The sequence below is a fragment of the Amblyomma maculatum genome, chromosome 2, assembly GCF_055883805.1.
Source record: "Amblyomma maculatum isolate TAMU_Amacu chromosome 2, ASM5588380v1, whole genome shotgun sequence".
Lineage (NCBI taxonomy): Eukaryota > Metazoa > Arthropoda > Arachnida > Ixodida > Ixodidae > Amblyomma > Amblyomma maculatum.
Genome location: NC_139345.1, coordinates 96,941,106 through 96,960,897, shown reverse-complemented (window position 1 = coordinate 96,960,897; position 19,792 = coordinate 96,941,106). Strand labels below are relative to the sequence as shown.

Sequence of the window (19,792 nt, the reverse complement as noted above, 5' to 3'; positions counted from 1 at the left end):
TTGTATTCAATCAGATGAATAATTTATTAATTCCTCTTAACAAAAACATGTAATGGTGATGGTGTCAACAGGCATTAACACTGCACTGCTTTTTAAAACATGAAAGTCAGCTCCACACCTTGTGGCAGCATCTGTTGTTGCAATGGCCAAAGCACTTGTGCCTAGATGGTGATGGTTTTCGCTTTCTTTGACGACTGCAAAAGAGAAAAAGAATACAATATTGTTCAGGAGTTGAAAACCCGCAATAGCCTCAAATAACGATTCCACAGAACTTTGGTTGAACAAAATTTTCTCAGTAATGAAATTTTTACTTTGCTAACAGATATTGTTCGACCAAAAACCAGGATTTCATTCATTTAAGCATGGTAACTGCATATCTTCTCATAACGTCACCACATACTACACCTGCACAAATGACCATTTATGAATACTGATCAATGGCAGAACCACTGGAATCAAAATTATCACCACATTTCGTGCCTACACAACTAACTCTGCTTGCCACCATTGCTTGCTACATGTTTTGTTCATGCTGGAAGTTTGTACACTAAGGGCCGATAATGATAAATTTGTCATGAAAGACATCACTATGCCAGCTTGTCATGAAGGCTCCTCAAAAACGCATACATAACAAACAAGTACTCAACTAAATCGGAAAAAAAAAATTAAGCAGCAGAAAAATTGCAAAGGAAGGAGGTGATTTTTCAATTAAACTATTACAGTATGATGCCGGGAACATGATTTTAAGGGACAAGGAAAATTTTCCAATTAAGTTCTTCCTTAGATTCATCAAGATGATGTCCACTTACTGCACAAGCCTCTGGTATTCTCAGGAAACTTTGGTGTCAAATCCAGTTGGAAGCTGCCTTACAATCATGCTATCCCACATAGCTTTTAACATTCGGATAACTCCGGAAGTCGATCTTAAGGTCATGGCCCACTCAAAGCTTATCTATGAGCCACCATTTCTAGGCAGCTTCGAAAGCCCTTATGATGTCTTGGCCTAAAGTCTGAAGCTTCTGCGTTGAATTTGGCGACAGAAACTTGCTAAGCAGAGTATCCGGATGAGGCTTGGTACAATTTCAGTAGAACTCCGTCACCGCATTTCTGGGTGATGCATTCTGCCACCTGCCATGTTGTTGTGAGCAAATTGCAGTATGACTTCCACAGGGTTCTACACAATAGAAACCCTGCTATTATGCTATAAGTTAATCTTCGTTGGTCTTCTTCTTGCTGTTGCTGCCCTTTTGCAATGTCAGGTCCTCGGGGTGGAGGAGCGGTCAGTTTGGAGTGCGACACGCTGCAGAGGAGATGAGACAGATGGGCAGACTTCTTGGCACGAATGAGTACTGATGAATTTATTTACACTACTTACATTATTTACACCACGACCGGTGTGGTCACTACCATCAGAGGCAAACTAGAACACCAGGCCACGGTGCGCCCGCAACAACACCCTGTCCTGTCTGGCCGACGACTTAACTTTCGTCACGCTACAAGTAGCGGTTCCTCGAAGCAAGGTCAGCGCATGGCATAACCCGGTCCGCACCTCTCTTTCCTGCTCTCCACCGAGAGCCCCAGATCAAGGTCTCTGCTCTAAGTCTGAGTTCCAAGTCCCCTTTGACACCAAAAACACATCCTTAAATCAACTCGCACAGCATTTCTGTGTCCAATAGGGAGCACATTTGACAAGGGCTAATCAATGAGTTCGAAATGACCAATGGCACGCTGCCACTCCAGTCATGAGCACAGCATGCATTCCACTCTCCCAACAAAAAAGATACAAACACGCTCAAATGCAGCAACCACCAACGGTGCTCACTGAAAGCTGTAAGAGCCATTGGCGAAAGGTGACGAAAGAAAAAAAAAAGAGAAAGGAACAATTAAGCGCCCCCTTTAGGCGCGCCGGTTCCTACGCCTTTAAGCCCGTAGCCTTCCCCATGCTACACTCTCCGACCGTCCCAGGCGGCTTCTCCAGACGGACCAAAACCGCAGCATACGGACAATGCGCGGGGAGCTCGACACACAGTCCACGTCGCCGAGCGCGCACCTCCTTCCAAGGTCTTTCCTGCCGGCTTGGTTTTAGTTCCGTGGCCGGCGGCCCTCTGCAAGCAGCATTTGCCCCAAAGTTTTGCGATGGCCAAACAAGTGAGGTGGGGGCAACTCAAGGAGCTGTTAAAAAAAAAACAAGATCTAAAGACGCCGACCAAAACACCCTCTGGATGTGTAGATGTACCTGGCCCACCCAGCCCAAAGGTCTGCAAAGGTTAGGAAAAAAAAATCTAAAGACGCCGACCCAAGCACTTCCGGGTGTGCTGGTGTACATGGCCCATCCAGCCCAACGACCTGTAAACCTGACTCCATAACTCAGGGGAAGAAGTTCCGGCATAATACGTCCTGGAAAGGCAGCGTGCGCAGACCCGAATGATGCTTGACTTGGCCTGCAGTGTCTAAAGATTAGCTACATTGCTGCAGTGGGGGTATCATGCGCTGCATTAAGCAAAGTACGTCTCAATAGCCTGCACATTGTTGCTCCCTTTTTCGTGCTTTAACTTTGTTCCTTTGTGCTGCTGACTTTGCCACCATGCACTTCGTGCTTTATCGCATTACTTCGCTTCTGAATCATTTAGCCTGCCTTCTGCTGTATGCGTGTTGTGCGAGACTGTACTCGTGTACCAAAAAACAGACTGTTCCGTGCTTCAGTGCAACTTGCTGCACTTAATGGTGCTGTCGGCAGCTACGAAAAGTGCAAATGCTTTCTCTCTTTCTGACCGCACTACAGGCTGTTGTACTTCCACGGCACTGTCAACATCTGTGAATGCTTGCCACTCCACAAGCCATTTGTGTGCTGTATCGATGCCGTCAGGGCAAACGCAGTTAGACACTGTAGTGGAACAAGGCGCCAATGCCAGGCATAGCGATGTATAGCATCGCTGCCTTCACTTTCTCAGCCAAATTGCAGCGTTTGTAGACCTCGTGGCCCTAACGCGGGGCATCGCGAACATGAAAAAGTGGATCCTATTAAATGACGGAACGAAACTGAGTTTGCTGAAGACTACACATCAGCACTACTTGACCGTACTAGGCCCATTCGTAAATTGTTAGGCCGTGGCTCTGACGCAAAATGGTCAAAGTTGGAGAGGCTGGTGCGCCAAAGGCAAGGGAAAGGAGGAAGAGTGCTAGTAATCATTAAAAGTCATCAAATTAAGGCGGAAGGATATCGTATTCAGCCTTGTAAGGACATACAATGTACACCAGCCCGTAATATGGTCCCTCTTGGTTTCCTCAAAAAAAAAACAACTGTCTTTTTACTTTCACATTGCACTTACTGATCACACAACACGACTTTGCAAAAAGCCCAATGTAAAAAAAAAACAAGCAGGAGCTTCACTAACGTCAGGTGCGGGCGTGGTGGAGGTGAAACGCTGCTTTCTCTTCAGGAGCCGCTCCTTCTCCTCCAACTGTTGGGGTTCCGGAAAGAAAGAGTGCCAAGAAGTAAAGCACTGTGCAATCCAAGTGCCACATTTCAATGTAACTTGCTACACCCACATTTTCATATAAACGTTGACAGGATAAAGTGAAAACGCACATGCAGCTTGCTGAAAATAATAATCGACGGTGTTCCTAGTCTGCTTCATGGTTTTAATGGTCACTGCTATGGGCGTGAGACATAAGACTCGCTTTGCAGGAACTTCGCAGACAAAAGCAATGTGAAACAGTTTGGAGGAAAAAAAAGAAAAAGAAAAGGTCTTGGGACTGCAGGATAGTAAAGAAACAAGCAGTGGCTCTCAAGGCATCTTTCTCAAATGCATAGCAGTGGAAGCGAAGCAGACAATTACCGTATTTACTCGCATAATGCTCGCACCCCCAACATTGGGCGTCAAAAATCTAAATTTTTTTTTTTCCTCGCGTAACCATCGCACCACCAATATTACTACTGCGGGAGTCGTCTGCTAGCAGTAACAAGCGCCGTCTTTGGAGCGCTACTGAACCTAGCTGGCCTCGTTGTGTGCATGCTAGCCTTTCTTTCTTTTTACCTCCACGATGCTCATAGCCGCCATTTTGCGAGGTGCTCCGCGTCTCGTCATTGTTTCTTCGTTTCGTCCGTGCTACTTGCTTTGTTCCACAGTCTACTGTGTTCTTTGTGCCGCATCACGGTGGGGCAGTACGCAAGTTATACAGCTGCTTTTAAGCTGAAAGCTTTCGAGTACAGGCTACAACATAGCAGCCGCGATGCTAGCAGGCACTTCGGCATCAACGATTTTTGCGTAATGCGCTACTGGAGACAGCGATTGCAGGGTCGATACGGACTCGGATCAAGTCTCTGATCGAGAGTAGGGCTGTATCGTCTGCTGTGAGCTTTATACCATGGAATGCGGGGAGTGAAGGTAAGTTCTGCTTGAAAGTAATGTTATGGTTATACAATAGCTGACCTAAGAATCCTAATTCACACCTTTTTAAATTTGCTTTTAGCCCTCCAAAACATTTGCTCGAAAATTTCCCCGCATAATTATCGCACCAATTTTCCGCGAAAAAAAGTGCGAGCATTATGCGAGTAAATACGGTACAGAGAAAGCAGCAGGATAGGAAAGAGTATTTCTGGAACAAAGAGTTTAGAAAACTTACATCTTTTGCCACAGTAGAAACGCTTTGGCCAAACCGCTCTGCCCTCTTTTTCAGTTTTGCGAGGTCAACAGGCTGAAAAAAAAAAAAGAACTTTTGTGAGATGTACGAAATGCACTTCAACAAGCACTCACATTCATTGTGCCAACATTTTTTTTTTTGGGTAATCAAAATCAGCTCTCCCACTTGCACAGTTATTATTTGAACAATTACAGGCTTTAGTGCGACAAGAAAGAAGAATCCAGCAAGCTTTCACTCTGTGTGCAATCACGTCTGCCCAGATTGCATAGTGGGTTCCTGAAGATGCGTACCATAGTAAAACCCCTGTCACATGCACTCCTCTAAGGCCTTTCCAGCAAGGGTGCCTTATTCCCCCCCCCCCCCCCCCCCCCCCCCAAAGGACCAAAACCTGAAAGAAGCAGCAATGCGTCCACATGATGCAGCCCAAAGGTGAAATCATTGCCGAGCTTTAGCACCCATTGTGAACAAGGTGGCTGAAGCGAGGGTTTCAAAATTTTGTGCACTGGTTTTCTTCCAGTTAGTAATACATTCCTGGACAAAACAATTTAGCAGTAATTATGTTCAAAATTTCCCCTGATCTTGATTGTATGATACGATCAGCAACTAACAGAAATTCCGCCAATGTGCGAGGGGTTTGAGCCTGGGTGCAGTGACATTTTGTCACCAGAGCAGCAATCGGAAAAGGTGACAAGGAGGACTGGATATGCTGGGAACAGAGGAGAGCTAATATTTCTAATACCTCTAACAACGAATAAGATATTCGTTCAATTCAATGAACAAATAAAATGGTTTGGTTTATGCATGATGAAGGCTATGAGGAACCCCGTAGTGGTCTAAGCTATCAAGAATAGCTTAGACCACTTGGGCCCGTATTCCGAGTTTGCACCGTTATCGAACGTGTCGCTATCTCCTTGACCTTGAGTCATCTGATTGGTCGTAACGCCAGAACATTGTATTGCCACCTCTTCCAGTTCCGTAGTGGCAACACCCGGTTCCGGCGTTTCGACCAATCAGATAACTCGAGGTCACGTGAGATAGCGACACTTCGATAACGATGCAAAATGGGAATACGGGCCCTGGTGTTCTTTAATGTGCCACAACATTGCACAGTATATGGGCCCCTGCGTTTCACTTCCATCAAAATGCAGTCGCTGCAGCAAAGGCCAAACCAGAGTCCCAGGATTAGTAGATGTGTACCTTAACTACACTCGAACCTTGCTACAGTGAAACTGATGGGACACATGAAAAGTTTTGCTGAACACACTTTCAGATTTGACTGCACCCTTCACAACCATCACTTATTCCCGAAAAATGTTGGTCCCCTTCGTTTGCCTCCTGAGAATAACGTCAAATGCGTCCATCAAACCTAGTGCAAGAGGAAGGGCCAACGCATCTTGCATGGCACTCATCGGCTGGCAACACATCGTTATGGTGACTCTGGTGACTCAGGCCAAAACTGTGCAGCGGCGTACCGCTTTCCACGTGCGATCACGTGATCTAGAGTAGTAGATTCCAATATGTTGGTGCTCTGGCTTTGCAAAGCGGAGCTGTGCCTTGACACAAAGTGGGCAGCCAAGTCATCATCACAACCCAATAATCACGATCATTTATGAGTTTGTTAATGTGTGCTGCAGTAGGTGCAAGCTTTCAGTGAAACTAAGCAACGTAGATGCACGAGAAGTTACAGATGGCTGGCGTTACACATAATCATTCATAAAATAAATTTCCAAGCCCAGCTCACTCAGCAAAAATTTTGTTAAAGGGAAAACAAGCCCGAGAAATGGTTTGTTGTGGCAAGAACTTTGTTGCATTAAGTTCTATGGCTAGCTGACGAGGAATTAGAAATATTTCGTTGAAGCAGCGTTCCTTGTGGCGAGGGTTCAACTGTAAAATAGTGCCCACACAAAATTTATTCTGGAAAATTGCCTAAACTTTTCAAATCGGTTCTAATAGACATTCTAGTTTCCTTCGACAACAGTTTCACGACCGTTGGCCTCTCAGAAGCCACAAAGTAAGCAGCCACAATAAGTAGGGATGGAATGAAGGGCTTGGCCTTGCCATTTTATGTAACATGTTCCCACATGATCTCAAAGCAGAGGTGTTCATTATGTTTAGCCTCCAAAATTATGTAAACACGATATGCTCAGGGCTCACATCCACCCCTCACCTCCATCGTCAACAAAAATGCGGCATTAGTTTTTTTCCTGTCATCCAAAGAAAATACAAGTTTTCCTACACGTCTCACAGGACAGTCAAGTCAGTACACTAATACAGTCGAGCCCGGTTATATCGAACCCGGATATATCGAATTTTGGTTATATCGAACTCACGGAATATTCCCTTGAAAATCCCATGTAAAAGTATAGGAAAGCCGCGTCATATATCGAACTCAATTTCACTGGTCGTTCAATATATTGAACTCCGCACCACGCACTGGAAAGTGTGCCTTCCCCGAAGACGATCGCATCACCCTTGGCCGTTTGCCGCGTGACGTTTTCTAACCACGCGCGGAAGGTATGAGAGGGGACAGTTCGGCTTTCGGCTGGTCTGGGCAATGCCGCTGCCCATTCCCCAAAGGCGCTCGCATCTGCAGTTATCGTTTCCCGCGTGCCAACACATGACGTTTGCAAGCCATGTGCGTGGGTGTGCACATTCTTTTGCCGAGCTATCTCTCTCCTTCAGCACGCGCTACACATGCGCCAAGCCAGCTCAGCCCGTTTTCAGACAGACGTCGGACACTTTCTCCAGCGTGTGTAGCGAACCCTCTGCGCGCGGCGGCTGACGTGGCTATGGCGCCTGCGGACATTAAGAAGCGGCAGCTCTCTCTTTGATTTTTATTATTATTTTTTTTTTTTTGCGAGTCTTTTCTTATCGCTGTGCTGTACACACGGCGTAAGATATGAAGGCTGCGGACGTTAAGAAGCGGCAGAATTTTTTTTTCTTTTTTGGCGGAAGTCGTTTTTCCTTGCATGTATGAATAACGAAAGCGCGCGGTCAGCTGCTGCGATCATGATGCCCGCCTCAAGCGCGGCGTGATAAATCGAACCAGGCTTGGGCAATCAAGCCATCACGGGCACTCTGCCAAGTTCGCTCCCCGCCACCGCAGGAGCGATCAAAAGATAAACGCGCCCTGACGTTCTTGGCACGCTGCCAAGAAATGAGCTGTGGATGAGAGGACCGAGATGGAGTGACGCGCGCCGTCGACATGCAAGCGAAAAACGCTCACGATTTCTGCCGCCGCGACACAGAAATCTTGTTTTGAGCTGCCGCGGTGACTCGAGCGGCGAGAGGGACGCAGTCCCATCAAGTTTGAAATTTTTTGCTTTGTCGCTGCCGCTCGTCGCTGAGATCGCTCAATCGTTTGCATGTGAGCAAACTGGCCTTAACTTTTTTTTTTTTTTTTTTTTTTCAAATTCTTGGGTGCAAACGTGGAGGGTGGGTTCATTATGCGAGTGGGTTGATTACGCGACAAATACGGTATCATTTTTTCGCATCGTAAGTGTCATCACAAGCCGATTTCTGTATATCGAATTATCGATATATCAAACTATTTCGTGATCCCCTTCGAGTTCGATATATCCGGGTTCGACTGTATAGTGTTGCGCACACCGGAGAGAGCTATGCCTATGACTTCATGAGCTATGGCGCCTTACCGCAGCCCCTCATAACACTTCATTGTTTCACATTATTTGTTGTACGAACATTTGAATGCAAATAGGTATAAAAATGCTCATTTTTCATTTGATTTGACTGCTTCACTCAGTCAAACCAGGATATATCGAATTGAATAGTGGCTTGGTCCACTTTAGAATTAAAATACCCACTAATCTTCTCGTTGGTGTCAACGATACTCGCCGAATCCTTATTCTTCTTTGCCCCGAGATAGAGCAGAATTTCCCGACGACCGGGTTGCGCAATATTCACATCATGCAGCAGTAGGTGCAGAAAGCGTACCTTTCACCTCTGCTATATTTTTGTATGCACAAAAAATCCGTTGAATATTTGGGCATGAACACTTGGAAGCACTTCTTGTAGACATCTCACAATCACACCCGCAGCAACTACGCTGCCAACACAGTAAGCCGAACTATCAGCTTGACAGCTTTGGCTATCCGAAAAGTCAACAATTGCAATGACAATGTAGCCATACTTTTTTGAACGGGCATGATCTGATTGGAGTAGAGGCGCCGAAAAGTGATGTGGCAAACAAATAAGATGCCCCGTGGAGTGCACAGCCCGCCATGAGACTGCACACGCGGCAAAAAACCAGCTGTGTTCGCGTTTTTGCATGTCTACTCGGTCTAACCCTGCTACCTTTTTTTAATCAACACACAAATCGAGAAAAATCGTAAAATGAGAATGGGCACTATGATACTCGTAAGAAAGCACAGAAAATCTGACATTTTACGATAAAATCGTAAAACTTGGCAGGTATGTTATTGGTATTCAATCTACTTATCAAGGAGAGCTATGCACACAAGCCTAGTTACAAAACTTTTTGCATTAAGGGCAGAAGGTTGCAAATACAGTGGCCTACCAATTTTTCGGACTCTAATAATTTGGACTTGCGTGACATTTCAGACCTCATTCAGGAACCATGACATGCCCCATAGGAATGTGTGCATTTTAACAATCGATATTTCAGACTAAATAAAAGTGGCACCAGCAATACTATGGTGATAGTTTTTCAGCACGATATAGATGCAACGAAGCATCTTTGTTTGCAGCCAAATGGATTAGCGTGGTCATGTAAGCAGCCACCTTGCATTTAAGCGCAGTTATTCATATTAGCTTGGCTCTTTGCCATTTGAGGCAGTGGCAATAATGGTACGCTCTTCATTGTCATCGCGGTGGCCTACAAAGGAGCATGCAATCGTACTGAAGATGAAACGTGAGCATCGATCACTGCGGCTTCGACGACGCCACTGCCCATGGGAAAGAGCGGGACGATGAGGTCGGTGCTCTTGCAGAGGCTCTTGTTCCGCTCACTTTTCCGGCGAATTCCATCTCAAAGTCTTCGTGCCCGTCCTTATGAAAACTGAATGTTATTGCTTCATGCGGCGCCATACGTTTGCGGCATGAGCATGACCTGAAGCTGTGTCACAGTCATGAAGTGGCACGAATGTGATGAAAGCATGAGTTATACCCCCATCACACTAGCAAATTTAAGGGGGGATGAGGGGATCGGAGCAAACTTTTTTATTTTTTGACTTAGAGGGATGAAATTTGGCAGGCTGGCTTGAAATAGCATCAAACAGAAAGGTATAAAGTTTCAAAATGATAGCTTCAGTAGTTTTTATTTTACCATTGTTTATATGTTGTTAACATGTTGCTTGCTCGTGGAAAGCCTAGCATGACAGCAAAATGGGCTACGGGTCTGTAAATGTTCTTAATAGTTACTAAGAAGTGTGGTCTAGGTCAAGATTCTCCTTAAATTTTTTTAAACTTCTCTGCTCTTTTCCTAAATGACTTATTATACATCTTCTCTTTATGTTTAGAAGGTATCATGCTCTAATTACTGTGTAATAAAAAAATGGTGAGCCTAAATAGCAAATCTGAGACTGTCTTGATGTAAAGCACATTTCAGCAATTACAACAAGACAAACGGGATAAAAATCCATGCACCCATTGCGATGCTGCGCTTTCCACAAGCAAGGTGGTAAGTTCAAAACGAAGTTTTCAGAAAACAAGCTCGAAAGTTCCAAACTGGCACACACTGTCTAAAATGCTCCTGCACTGTAAAATTTCATGTCTCTGGCAGCAGGCAATTTCTTAGACTTTTGTCCTTTCAAAAGATGGGCTTTGTGCGCCTTCTTAATGCGCTGAGAGTCTTTCTCGGCGGCCCGCTGAAGAGAAAGGGCTCCAGGGCGCAGGCCCAATGTTGTGCACAGGTTTGAATATGCTCTCAGATTGCCTGAGTTGTACTTCAAAATCGCCTCGTGCACTGCTGTTTCCACAGCGAACAGTGAGGCATGCTGGTCTTTCGATAATAGTGACCAAATCACTGAATGGAGGCTCTCAGCCGCATTTTGAGTTTTGCCTCCCCTGCACCGGGCCAGCAACTGAGGGTCTGAGAGGCGCTGGTACACTGGCAGAAGTGCTTCAGCGACCTTCGGTGATAACTTGTACTTGTGAGGGGGTGGTGGTTGTCCTTCTGCCTCTGCTGATCGATGTTTGCACCAGCTGAGGGGGCCAGGGGGACACAGCTCATGATGGGGCTCACCATCCGTCGACGTCACATGATAATAGGTCGACATTACTGCCCTTTGCATTTCTTCAACTTCTGAGTGGTTCCGCAGAGCGAGGCCATAGTAGTCAGTCAATTTTTTCATCAGCTGCTGTGTCAGGCCCCCCTTTCCACCTAGTGGCTCTCCTTTTTTAGCCTTGCTGACCAGGGAGCGAAGTGCAGCACCCATCCGTTTTTTCACGTGATTTATGCAGTCCTCTTTGGAGAGCTGCACAAAACCATAAACTTCTTCGTCACACAGAGTGCGGAACATGCGGCTGTCCCCATCACAGACTATGTTTGTGTACCGGAGATCATTCTTGCTCAAAGAGCGCCTGAACAGCTGCAGTGCAGCCTCCACCTCCATTCGTCCAGAATTCACATCAGTGTTTTTCTGGCACTGGTGCTGTTGCTTCCACTCAGCATAAGTGGGGTCACTTTCAGCTGGCTGTCTGCTGCACCCAAGGCAGAAGTTCGAGAGAACCACACAGTCTAACACAAGCCCTGTATGAAACTCAATTACACAGCCTACGCCAGTGTGAGAACTGTGGCCACGTGTCAGCCACGTACCATCGTACACGACTGTAATATTCTTCGAAAAGGTAGTTTCCATTTCTGTGTACACCTTTCTCACTGCCTCTACAGCATCTGCAAAGATGTTGTTTGCAGCTGCTTCTGCAGCAGGCTTGAAAGTTTTTTTTAGATGCTCCTCATATGTTTTGTGGTGTAATCCTCTATGTGAAACATTCATGGTGGCCCAGAAGTCATTGAGAGCAGTTGGTCCCTTACCAATGCTCTTTATCGCTTGAATTGATCTGATGTTGATATCAAAGGCTCTAGAACCACTCTGCCTTTGTGAAGACCATTCAGATTGGAGGGCACCACAGGAAATACACGAAAGTACCATCTTCACAGCTAGCCCTAATTTAGTTTCCCGATGCACTGTTAGGCCAGGCTGATGACAAATTGGGCAAAGCATGGAACTAATCAGCGAGTTCAAGGCTGCTACTTGCACAAGCATAAATTCCTCTTCTGGAGGTGCGGAAATGGCATCTTCTCTTGAGTCAGTCAGCGCAAACTTGCGCTCCGTAGCTGAAACCGCGCGAAGCGATTTGCAAACACTCGATGCTTGCACCTTTGCCGTTTCCGCGGACACAAATCGTGTTCTGAGGTGAGCTTGAATAGTGCGACGTTCACTGGATGAATATTCGTCACTGCGATGATCGGCCACCGGCGAGTCCGTGGAAGCGAGCGTGCACCCGCGATCGCCGTAACCCGTCGATGGCTCGGCCGCCGGCGCGTCCGCGAAAGCGAGCGCGCGCCCGCGAACACCGTAACTCGTCGATGGCATAGGATTGCCTTCACTCGCGGTTGTCGGCTGTGGACACATTTTAGAGTTGAAAAACACATCGCGGAAACGTGTCTCCACTGTGCAGTCAGGCGGTGATGACTGTTGCAAGACCACTTCGCTCGACGAGCTTGTGCCGGGACGCTCGCGTACGGTGACATTCACTGGCGTGTCGATCCTCACTGGCGAATTAACGTTGCGCCCACGGCTCAACGGCGAGAAATCGTGGCCCGTCTCACCTTCGCTGGCTGGTGCCTCACCCGACGAACTTGCAGTGGCACGTCCGTGCACGGCGAGACGCACGTGTGCGGCGACGCTCACTGGCATGTCGATCGTCGCTGGTGAAGTAACATTGCACCCGTGCCTCGACAGCGCAGCACGTTGTTCGTTGTTCTCACAATCGCTGGCTGGTGCCCGACTCGGCATGAGATCGCACAGCACATTGGGAGAGAGATCGCGTAGCACGTTGGGCGCGTACTCCGCCGATTCCGAACGGACGCTCGGCTCGGTAGAACCACCTGTTGATGATCGCCGCTTCTTCCTTGCTGTAACAGGCTTGCGTTTTCGCTTCCCGTAAGCATGCTTTGTCCGGAACTTCTTTTCGAACGTTCGCTGATCCATTGCACGTGGTCGAAGACTTGAAACGCAAGAAAAAGAATTGCTTTCCAGCGGCGGACAAAGCAGACGCTCCATGCGCTGGCTGCCATTATTGCCGCGGCATCAGCCAATGAGGAGGCGCCTAGCAACACGTCGCGGCGCAGAGCCAATCGGGGCGCGGTATTCATTGGCTGCTTCGTGCTGCCGTCCTGCGGATATTCCTTTTTTGTGCGCTTGCTAGCTGGCGGAGAAGGGAGGGAGGGGTTGGGACAAAGAGCTGAAGAGTCGGGCTTTCCAACGATGCCAAAATGGCGGCGCTCCATGGCGGGAAAGTCAAGCAGTCATGCCGTGAACTTGGCAGCTTTTTCGCGGTTCGGGAAGAATATCTCGACGCCGGCACCGATAAATATATTTATTTAGACTACTTAGAGTTTGTTTTTTGGTGAAATATTTCAGGACAACATAGAAATAATGTTGTAGATTCCGAAAAGCGCACTTTTCAAAAATCGATTTTTTTCGCGATTTTCGCGATCTGATCCCCGCATCCCCCCTTAATGTCATACGAATCGAATGGCACTAGCATCAAACGTCATTAGGTTCGAATTTAATAAGGTACAAAGAAATTCACGACAGAGTTGTGTGTTAGCCTGCCAACGTTAAGGACTAGGAAGTGTGCTAGGCAAGAATATCTTTTTTTTTCCTTTTGAAAGGTCAGATTCCCACTGTTTTTCACTCGCGGACTCTGCTCATTTGTTTTCTTTTTGCCTTGGCAATCATATCATAGAATTTAAGTTAAGGTGTCCACGCTCACATTTCATGAGAGATATGACGTTTACACACTCAATTGCGAGTACATCTTGGTGAAAACTTACTGATATTTAAAATGTTCTAAGCAGCAAGCAGCCCATGTGCTGCTTAGCCAAAAGATGCGAGCTCGATCACGGCCACAGAGGCAATTTTTCTGATTGAGGTGAAAAAAAATTTGCAATGGCTTAGCTCAGCTAGGCCAGGATCACGGTTTAAGAATATTTAGGTGATGACACTGGCCGCCTGCCGCAGCGGAGAGAGCGCACAGATTCTGTTCGCCCTCTATTACATGCTCTGAATGCAGCGGCGACCGACAAACGAGAGTTACAGCATAGCACGATCCGCTACTGCGATCTGCTTCTGCGTACTGCCGGTGCTCACACCGTTGACTGGTCTTTACGTAACGGGCTTGTGCGGCGCCAGGAAGCCTGCACGACTCCCTCATGGTGATCTGCACTGTGCAGCAATGGCACCCTGCAGAAGTGGATCGCACTTCGCTATAACTCTCTGATTCGACTATCCCAGCCAGAGTCGCATCTTCATCGTGTCTACACCACTTCCCTACATGAGACTGTGCGACGCAGTTGCAAGTCGTGCTACAAACCAAAGCAATGCAAGGCGAAATGCAGAGAGATAAAACTCACAGGAAGGAAGCAAAAGGAATTAGCGCCTCTGAATCCCTTCCCTGTTTCCTGCCTCGTGGGCTACCGCTGGCGGCGTGTCGAAGTCGCGGCAAACAGTGCCCCTATCTCGTTTTCAATGCAACCGTGCACTGTCTTTATGCCATCTTTGAGACAACGAGTAGTGCCCTGCCTCAAATGACAATGATCAATAAATAGCAAAATTAGTCCATCCAAATGACTCTGTTTAAATTGAAGATGGTTCTTTTAACCGCTATGAAAGATCAGTTGTGATAGCGACACCCGCTCGCATCAATATCATGACAAAGAACAAGGTTTCGAAAAGAAAAATCTCCACAGTATTGCTGGCACCTATATTTGTGTGAAAAATCAAAATTTTGAACTTCACAGATGGATATGCACGTATGACGTGCGTGATGGTTCCCAAACGAAGTCCAAAATATTGCGCAAGTCTGAATTACTGGAGCCCGAAAAATCCGTCAGTTACTGTATTTGAATTGCATAGGTTTCTTTGGCAACACACTGAAATCTTGAACATTACTAAAGTCTGTTGTAACAAGCCAATACAGTACACAGTGCTACTCGGGCTTCTGCAGAAAAGTACCTTTTCTATGCATGGCTCCATGACAAAAAGGCCTTTGTAGCCAATAAGCTTTCACTTTTGCTACAAATGTAATTTTGTCTAGTTTCTCTTTTCGAAAATTGGCGAAACCAATCCATCTCCAGGCATTTTATGTCCAAAGAGGAAAACTCATTTTCAATGCAAACACAACTAGCTACCAGCAACACTTACAGGAGGGTTGGCAGTAATAGATGTCCTAGACAGTTTCACCGAGCTTGTCTTGACAACAGGGTCTTTGGCTGCAGCAGGGCTGCTCTGAGCAGCAGCAGCAGCAGCAGCAGCAGCACCAAACCTGAAGGAGTAAAGCATTGCAAGCGGTAAAATGCCTCTGCCTTAAACTGGGCACCAAGTTTCGGAGCCATTTTCATGCAAACAAGAGCTCTCCTATTGCCTATTTAGCAAGCCGGTGCACAGTGGAACCTCATTATTAAGGAAGAAGGATATAGCTAATCATCGAAAATTAAAGAGCACTGCAGAATCTGCCCTGGAGTAATGCTAAAGCACGGATGCTGCTGTTGGTTGCTTCTAGTTGCTTAATTCACTTCTTGTTTACTCATTTTAATCTTTGGTACTTTCAAACTGCGTGCCAATCCCTTCCTATGCCCTTTTTTAACTTACTTCCGGTTGCGTGACGTCAAATCCTTGACGCCACCCTAACTGGCTGACTTATATTTTAGTCTTTGGTACTTTCAAATTGTGCGCCAATCCCTTCTTATGCCCTTTTTTGGCTTGACTTCAGGTTGTGTGATGTCACCTTGACTGATTTAATTATTTAGTATTTGATACATCCAAATGTGGCGCCAAGCCATTGGCAAATGTGAACATTTTAGCCTTTACTTTTGCATTTTTGCCTCTAATTAACTACCTAATTAACTTAGCCCTAATTATTTTTGGACACATTGCATCACCCTCTACCGATTGACACCACTAATTAAAGGGACACTAAAGAGAGAAAGGAAGTGGGTTTGCATCGATAGAATGCCAGTTCCTGATTACAGAAAGACCACTCTTACTGAAAACAGAGCTGTTATAAGGTAGTAAAGAAGAATAACAGAAATACAGGTATCGCCACCACAGCCAAACGGCCGAGGCTCGCAACTACAAATCACGTGACGCGCTAGGGATCCCGGAGGCTGACAAATGCGAATTACATTGCATGTTTGAATGCGGTAGTATGTTTTTTCTCAAACATGATAACACGCTTTTATCATACGTAAACGACGGCGAAAAGACAACGTAAACGTTGCAAGGCAAATACAAAAATATACTTGGAGGCGCCACAGGTGCCCACTTCAGTTTTGGTTATGTTTCGGCTCAGGCATTTCGTGCGCACTCGGATAGTTTGTTTGAACCTGCAGCGCCTGAACTACGAGCTTGGAGTAGCAGATGTGCCTTGATGGTTCCCATTTGAGCATTCGAAGGCACGAGCGAGCGAAATCCGCTACCGCCGACACGCTCCTTCGTTCACACTTCTGCGCCAACATATTCCGCTTCGACTGCGACCTGACCGCTTGACTGCAGCTACGTACGCCACGAAAAGCATACATATGCTAAGTACCGAAGGAAAAACGCATTATCATTCAATTGTTCACTAAATCATGGCACATCTGACCAACATATACTGTGTCAACAAGATCTTCAACGTGCTATTTGCAGGCGTCGTAAACAAAAGGGGCATACTTGCCACTCATACCAAGGAGAGCGTCGATATATTGCGCTCGTCGCCCGGCGAAAAAAAGGGCCTCGGGTAAAAAGGAAAAACTAAAAATAACGAAGCACCAGAAATACATTACAAAAGGTTAAAAAAAAATCGATTAGTAAAAAAAAAAAAAAGAAAGGAAGAAAAAAAGAAAAAAAAAAGCCAGAAGGGGTAAGACTCGAACTCGCCACTGCTTGCTCCGTAACCTTCGGCGCTAACCCGCTCGGCTACGCCGCACCACAGGGACCTTGGAAATATTTCTAGGTTTTATGCCATGGCCCCATTTACAATAAAGTGTTTCTGCTGCCGGTCTAAAAAATGACAACTTCTTGATCATCGGCGCATGCTGCCTGCTCTCACGTCTTGCAACTAATGTTCTGGATGCCTATGCGCACTATATTGTGCACTGGATCCATTTTAACATGTGGAATTTCACAGCGCTGGCAAATGTAGTTGCGCCGGCACTTCGGTCATGTTCTGCTACCGTGGACGTAATTTTCGCTGAACACGGAGCTGTAGCACAAACCTTGAAGGAAAAAAGTGCAACGAAGCTTCAAAACTGACAAGCGCAGCAGCGAGGACACAATTTTTTGCTGGTAACTAAATCTTATTTGTATGTAAACATGTCAGGAAACGTTGTGATGACCGAGGGCTCGGTTTGTTTATACACAGTACAAGAAGGAGCGCAAAAGCTTGAGGAACATGTAAAGTATTGTGCATTACAAGCGCTCTATGTTTTTTTTTTCTTCCTTTATGGGCCCATCGCTCGGTAAATTACTCCCTTCATCGTTTTATTTATTTCAGCTGAGGCCGTGTATTGCGAGTACGCTGTTGCCATGTTGGCCCTTGAGGGATGCGACGTCGCGGGCCGCACCGGCTCGCTAGCTATCACGGAGTCTCCGCTTACGTCATAGTGTGCGTCACTCAACTCCAACTACGTAGTCGGAGGCCACAGTTTGAATTCGAACGGCGGGAACAAGAAAAAACCTCAACTTCTTATCACAATATCTCAGCAATTATTCGATTTTTTGCTGCCGGATATGCGGCAACAGCGTCACCAAATGTAGTTTATTAGATTTTCATACCATCTTTGGCTGTCTTTAGTGTCCCTTTAACCTCTACCACTTCCCAATTACTCGCAACTGCCGCGGACGTGGTGTGCAGACAGAAATCTGTGAACATAGCGAAGTATTGCTTTCACATTAATAACACAAAGTAAAAGCAAAGTTTGGTACATCTAGGCATTATTTCTATAGGAGTTCTATACGTTGCAACGCAGCAAAGAAATTCAATGTTAGACACTTGATCAATTATAACGAAGCAGTCTTTTTGGCTAAAGATGCGTAAAGGGGCCGATAAAAATGCTATATTTTTTTTTTCAACCGCCCACAGCAGAATTGTGTCTAAACTGCCCTCGCATTCACACACCGTACCATCTAGAGGCAGCAACAAAGACTAACATCAATAGCTGAGAGGCATATGACCGTACGTGATCGAACCACCTCGTCGGCGCAGTCATGAAATGTGCCCCTACCACCGCTTCTGCCGACCCGTGCACACAACACCGGCACGCAAACAGTTTCGCACGACAACATATTTTAGGACAGTCAAGAGTGGGCACCGGAAACGGGCATTGCTGCAAACTCTGGTATTGCACTGAGCCCTGTATTGACAATAATGAACGCGAGGCAGAAAACTGAAGACATCCACTGTAAAGGAGCCATGAAGAACAATTGGAAATGTGTTGGCCGTGTGCGATGTTTATGGCCAGTTGCAGTAATCTGAACCAGGAGCGTTTGCCAAGAGTGTTCCCTGGCAAAGAGAGATGCACACCATGTCAGTCGAGGGCCAATCCCACACTCACTGTAGCCCAGTCGCGCATGGCTTTTATTGAGATATGCGATGGTGCCACCAAGTGAACCATAAATGTCACACCGTGTCACCATGTAGACATGCTTGCAGGAATTCGTGCACATACCTTAAGGTGAATATCGAATACAGTCAAACCTCGATATAACGAACATGCATATAATGAATTATTAATTATATCGAACTCTTCTGAAATATTTTTGTGAAACATGTATTTTTAACTTTCCATAGCGAACGCAATTCTGCATAAAACGGATATAACGAACTTCGCGACGCCAAGCACTACCTCACTTTAATAGCCGGAGGCAGGCTTCGCTGCACTACAAGTGCGTTGTGCGGTGCAGCAAACGTTCAGGACTACCTCGCAGGCGCTGACAGCACCACAGATGCCACGTCGGCATCTAGAGTTAACAGCCAAAGAAATTGTTCGCATCTCACAATCGCTGACAGCGCCGCTTCAGCAGCAGCGCGATCGAATGTTGCTTTTGCTACTTTTGCCTTTTTGAGTCTTTTGCGTTTTAGTGCTAGCAGCGCCTTGGCCGTCATGGCGTTCGGTGGAGGCTGCGTCAGTGGTCGTGTCGAGTGTGGTGTGCGGGTGTGCGTAGTGCTGTGATGGCGGTAAACATGAAAAAGAGCAGCATTGACGTTAAAGACGAAGCTCGAAAAAAAATCAGGGCCTTCAAGACAGTTTACAAGAAGAGACTGATTGATACTCTTCTCGTGAAGCTTCGTATGAAGCAGGACTTGATCGACTTGCTCGGAGCATGGGACAGCGTGAAAGGCGAAACGATTTCCAGCTGCTTTCGGCACGCAGGTTTTGTTCCAACAGAGGCCCGTGCATCAAGTGACAATGGGGACGATCCTGACGAAGCAGAAGCAGAGCTCCGCGAGCTCGATGAGGACTGGAACGATTTTTCGCATCTTTTTGGTGGCATGCTCATCTTTTTGGTGGCATGCTCGCAACAGTGACCGCAGAAGGCTTTGTAGGCGGCGACGACATCGCAGCGACCACGGTTGTACAGCGACCACGGTTGTACTGACGGATGCCGAAATTGCTGCGGTAGTTTCTGAACATCCCGCAGACGAAGCTCAAGCTGACCCTGCAGACGAGAGCATTCAGACTTCACAAGAAGCGCTTACTGCATTGAATTTACTGCGCCGGCACTGCAGTGCTATTGAGGGCAGTGGGTTTGCCCTTGTTGAGTGTTTGCAAACTGTGGAACAGGGCGTGATACAGAACGCAATCAATACAAAAAAGCAGGCCGCGATAATGCAGTTCTTTGAGCGTAAATAAATGAACATGACCTAAATAAGCACCCCTCAAGTTGCTATGCCTTCC

The 19,792-nt window shown here is 46.5% G+C and overlaps 2 protein-coding genes across 2 annotated transcripts in view; both read right to left on the bottom strand.

Annotated features, from left to right (window-relative positions):
- LOC146199328 (uncharacterized) overlaps positions 1 to 19,792 on the bottom strand; it is a 28,656-nt gene continuing 8,864 nt past the window's right edge. Inside the window, exons 6-9 of the mRNA XM_084594799.1 lie at positions 15,057 to 15,177; positions 4,627 to 4,698; positions 3,396 to 3,461; positions 1 to 194 (exon numbers count right to left, since the gene is read on the bottom strand). Of these exons, the coding sequence (XP_084450925.1) occupies positions 162 to 194; positions 3,396 to 3,461; positions 4,627 to 4,698; positions 15,057 to 15,177 (292 nt within the window). The 3' untranslated portion in view covers positions 1 to 161. The remainder of the gene's footprint in view (positions 195 to 3,395; positions 3,462 to 4,626; positions 4,699 to 15,056; positions 15,178 to 19,792) is intronic.
- On the bottom strand, positions 9,814 to 12,850 carry LOC146199329 (uncharacterized). Its single transcript, XM_084594798.1, has one exon. It carries the CDS (start codon positions 12,837 to 12,839, stop codon positions 10,365 to 10,367), a length of 2,475 nt encoding a protein of 824 aa, XP_084450924.1. The 5' UTR covers positions 12,840 to 12,850; the 3' UTR covers positions 9,814 to 10,364.